This window comes from Arachis ipaensis, chromosome B04 (assembly GCF_000816755.2).
Source record: "Arachis ipaensis cultivar K30076 chromosome B04, Araip1.1, whole genome shotgun sequence".
Classification (NCBI taxonomy): Eukaryota; Viridiplantae; Streptophyta; class Magnoliopsida; order Fabales; family Fabaceae; genus Arachis; species Arachis ipaensis.
This window is the reverse complement of record NC_029788.2, coordinates 21,088,443-21,091,743: the sequence shown is the minus strand read 5'-3', so window position 1 is coordinate 21,091,743 and position 3,301 is coordinate 21,088,443. Positions and strand designations below refer to the sequence as shown.

The window sequence follows — 3,301 nt, the reverse complement described above, 5'->3', positions numbered from 1 at the left end:
TACTCTCAAATTAAAATAACAGAATATATATTTTATAAAAATTATAAAATTAATGATAATTAATTTTTAAATTTATCATTTTCCTAATTTTTTTACTTGGGGGGATCTAAATTCTATATAATAAAGGTTATGCAAACACGCAGAGGGACTCGGGGAGGGACGTAACTGAAACGGTCGACGTTGAAAATATTTATGCCATTGTATGCACTGTGCAGTACCGCAGTACAAATACAAACTCCTCGATTTCGTTATGGAAACAAAGTAGTACAACTATGAACTAACAACGTAGTTCGCGTTCGGAAACAACGAATTCATCGAGGGCAATACCGGAAAAAAATAAAAAGAAAAATGTACTAGAAAGTTTGACAAGAAAAAACCCAACCCTGTTTTCTTTGTTTTCTCTGTTACGTTAAATTAAACAAAACTTGCTGTTTCCCCAACAGCACCATTTGTCCATTTCTATAGTCTCCTACCTTCAAAGCTCATACAAATATTAATACAATAATAATAAAGGGAAAAATATATTAAAAAAAAAGTCATTTTCATTTTATTGTATTCCCACTATCTCTTTTTCTTTTCCTCTTAAATTGCATTTCTCTTAGTTTTTTTTTTCCTTTTCAATTCTACTTTTTCTCTCATGGCGCCGAGTAGAAGCAGAGATGTGCAGCTCACTTCGATCGCCGGCGCCGAAGACGATGACGCCGGCGACTTGGAGGAGGTGCGGCTACTGGACTCCTACGATTCCCGCGACGGAATTGACGACGGCGGAATGAGGCGGATTCAGGTGAGGGTTACCGGGATGACCTGCGCTGCATGCTCCACCTCCGTCGAATCGGCTCTCTGCGCCGTCGACGGTGTAATTACCGCCTCCGTTGCTCTTCTTCAGAATAAAGCCGATGTAGTTTTCAACCCAGCTCTGGTCAAGGTTGGTCTCTCTACGTCTCTCTCTGAATTTTGTTTTTTGGGGGTTTAACATTGTTTGAAGTGCTTGCTCAACTTTTCCAATCAAATTGAGGTGGTGATTAGTTCTTGACTTCTTGATTGAATTGAATTGAATTCTGATCAAGTGGTTGAGTATTGACTTGAGTAGTTCTTCTACTATTCTACTTCTTATTTATCTTCCAATCTATCTTTTTTTCGTTTTTTCGTTTTTACTTGTTTTTTTTTTTTTTGGGTTTTGTTAGAAGCACTTCTTAAATTTTCTATCTTAATTACACATTTCCATTTTAGAAATCTTAACTAGTGTCAGTGTCCATGGGTCTTGATACTTGATAGCCATTTTGTTTATTTATTTTTTAAGCTTGATCGGTTGCTTACAAGTAACTAACTTTGGTTGATCATTTGATCCCTGTTGTTCTTGCCCGGATTTATTACTGTTTGGGTCACGGAAGTTAATTAAAGTCTGTATTTGAAAATTATTATTGCTTTGGCTGCCGAAAATATGCAATCATTTGTACTTCTAATCCATTTAAACCTGCAACATATAATACTTTGATATGTTCTTCAGCTTCATCTTTTTCAGTCTTGGAAAACACTATCCAATTCTACTCTGAGTGTAGTTAGTGTGTATGATTATTACTCATTACTTTCGCTTTTATATGTCACTATCTTTTTTTGGTATACCGTTGGTTGTATCCAGTGTCATATTTCAGGATGAAGACATAAAAAATGCAATTGAAGATGCGGGGTTTGAAGCAGAAATATTACCAGAACCCAGCACAACTGGAAAGATGCCACATGGAACACTTGTGGGACAATTCATAATCGGAGGTATGACATGTGCGGCCTGCGTAAATTCTGTGGAAGGCATTTTGAGAGATCTTCCAGGGATCAAGAGGGCTGTAGTGGCTTTGGCTACTTCGTTAGGCGAAGTTGAATATGATCCGAGTGTAATAGGTAAAGATGATATAGTCAATGCAATTGAAGATGCTGGTTTTGAAGGTTCATTTGTACAGAGCAGTGAACAGGATAAAGTAGTTTTTGAGGTGGTTGGTGTGTATAGTCTGATTGACACTCAAGTTTTAGAAGGTGTGCTTGGCAGCATCAAAGGAGTAAGGCAATTTCGTTTTGATCAGATATCAGGTCAATTGGATATTGTCTTTGATCCTGAAGTTCTCAGTCCTAGATACTTAGTTGATGGAATTGAAGGGGGAAGCAATGGAAAATTTAAATTACGTGTTAGAAACCCTTATACAAGGATGGCTTCTAAAGATGTTGAGGAGAGCTCAACTATGTTTCGGCTCTTCATGTCTAGTTTGCTTCTTAGTGTGAGTGTTTTTAATTCTTCTTTTGATAATCTGTGTGTATGCTTCAAATAGTTACATTCTACTTCCATTTTCTTTATTTCTTTGAATCCAATGTGAATTCACTTGTTAGATCATGGCAGTGCTAATTGCATGGCTACTCATTTTAAGTGCAAACAGTTCTCTCTTCAAAAAAATCTTCACACAGAAATACTATGATTAAATCTGCGTTTGTATTCTTTTTTGTTTTTCAAAGAAAACAAGTCAGATTATCTTCGTGAAAATACATATAAAGATTCAAACCAAGATTTGATATTGTTTCTCAAACGAAAAAGCTAGATTTTCTTAAAAACTGAGTCTCTCTGCTATTTAACATTCGTTTTTGGCTTGTTGCATGTCAGATTCCTCTCTTCTTCATGAAGCTAGTATGTCCTCATATACCAATGATATATTCTTTATTACTCCGGAGATGCGGGCCTTTCCTTATGGGTGATTGGTTGAAGTGGGGATTGGTGAGTATCATTCAATTTGTGATTGGGAAGCGTTTCTACATTGCTGCTACCAGAGCTCTTAAAAACGGTTCGACAAACATGGATGTTCTAGTTGCTGTAGGAACTACTGCATCTTATGCTTATTCTGTTTGTGCTCTTCTATATGGTGCTCTTACTGGATTTAGGGCTCCAGTATACTTTGAAACAAGTGCCATGCTCATAACATTTGTATTGTTGGGCAAGTATTTGGAATGCCTTGCCAAGGGGAAGACATCAGATGCCATCAAGAAGTTAGTAGAACTTGCTCCTGCAACAGCTTTATTGATTATCAAAGATAAAGGTACCTTTCAACTTCAGTGTATGTCCCCTGTTTTCTTAAAGAAATGACATTAATCATCTTCGGCTTTGATTATCTTTATGTTTGCGTTGAAAACTCGTGATGGAGGTTATATGACTTTTCAAAATCAAAACTGAAAAGTTGACGATAATCAACTGTATTGATTAGGTGGTAGATCTATTGAAGAAAAGGAAATTGATTCCTTGCTCATTCAGCCTGGTGACATGCTA

At 36.6% G+C, this 3,301-nt stretch overlaps 1 protein-coding gene across 1 annotated transcript in view; it reads left to right on the top strand.

Moving 5' to 3' along the window:
- Window positions 623-3,301, top strand: part of LOC107639118 (copper-transporting ATPase RAN1) — a gene marked incomplete in the record, with an annotated part of 6,184 nt that continues 3,505 nt past the window's right edge. Inside the window, 4 exon segments of the mRNA XM_016342540.2 lie at window positions 623-925; window positions 1,653-2,267; window positions 2,645-3,074; window positions 3,240-3,301. Coding sequence (XP_016198026.1) covers window positions 638-925; window positions 1,653-2,267; window positions 2,645-3,074; window positions 3,240-3,301 — 1,395 coding nt within the window.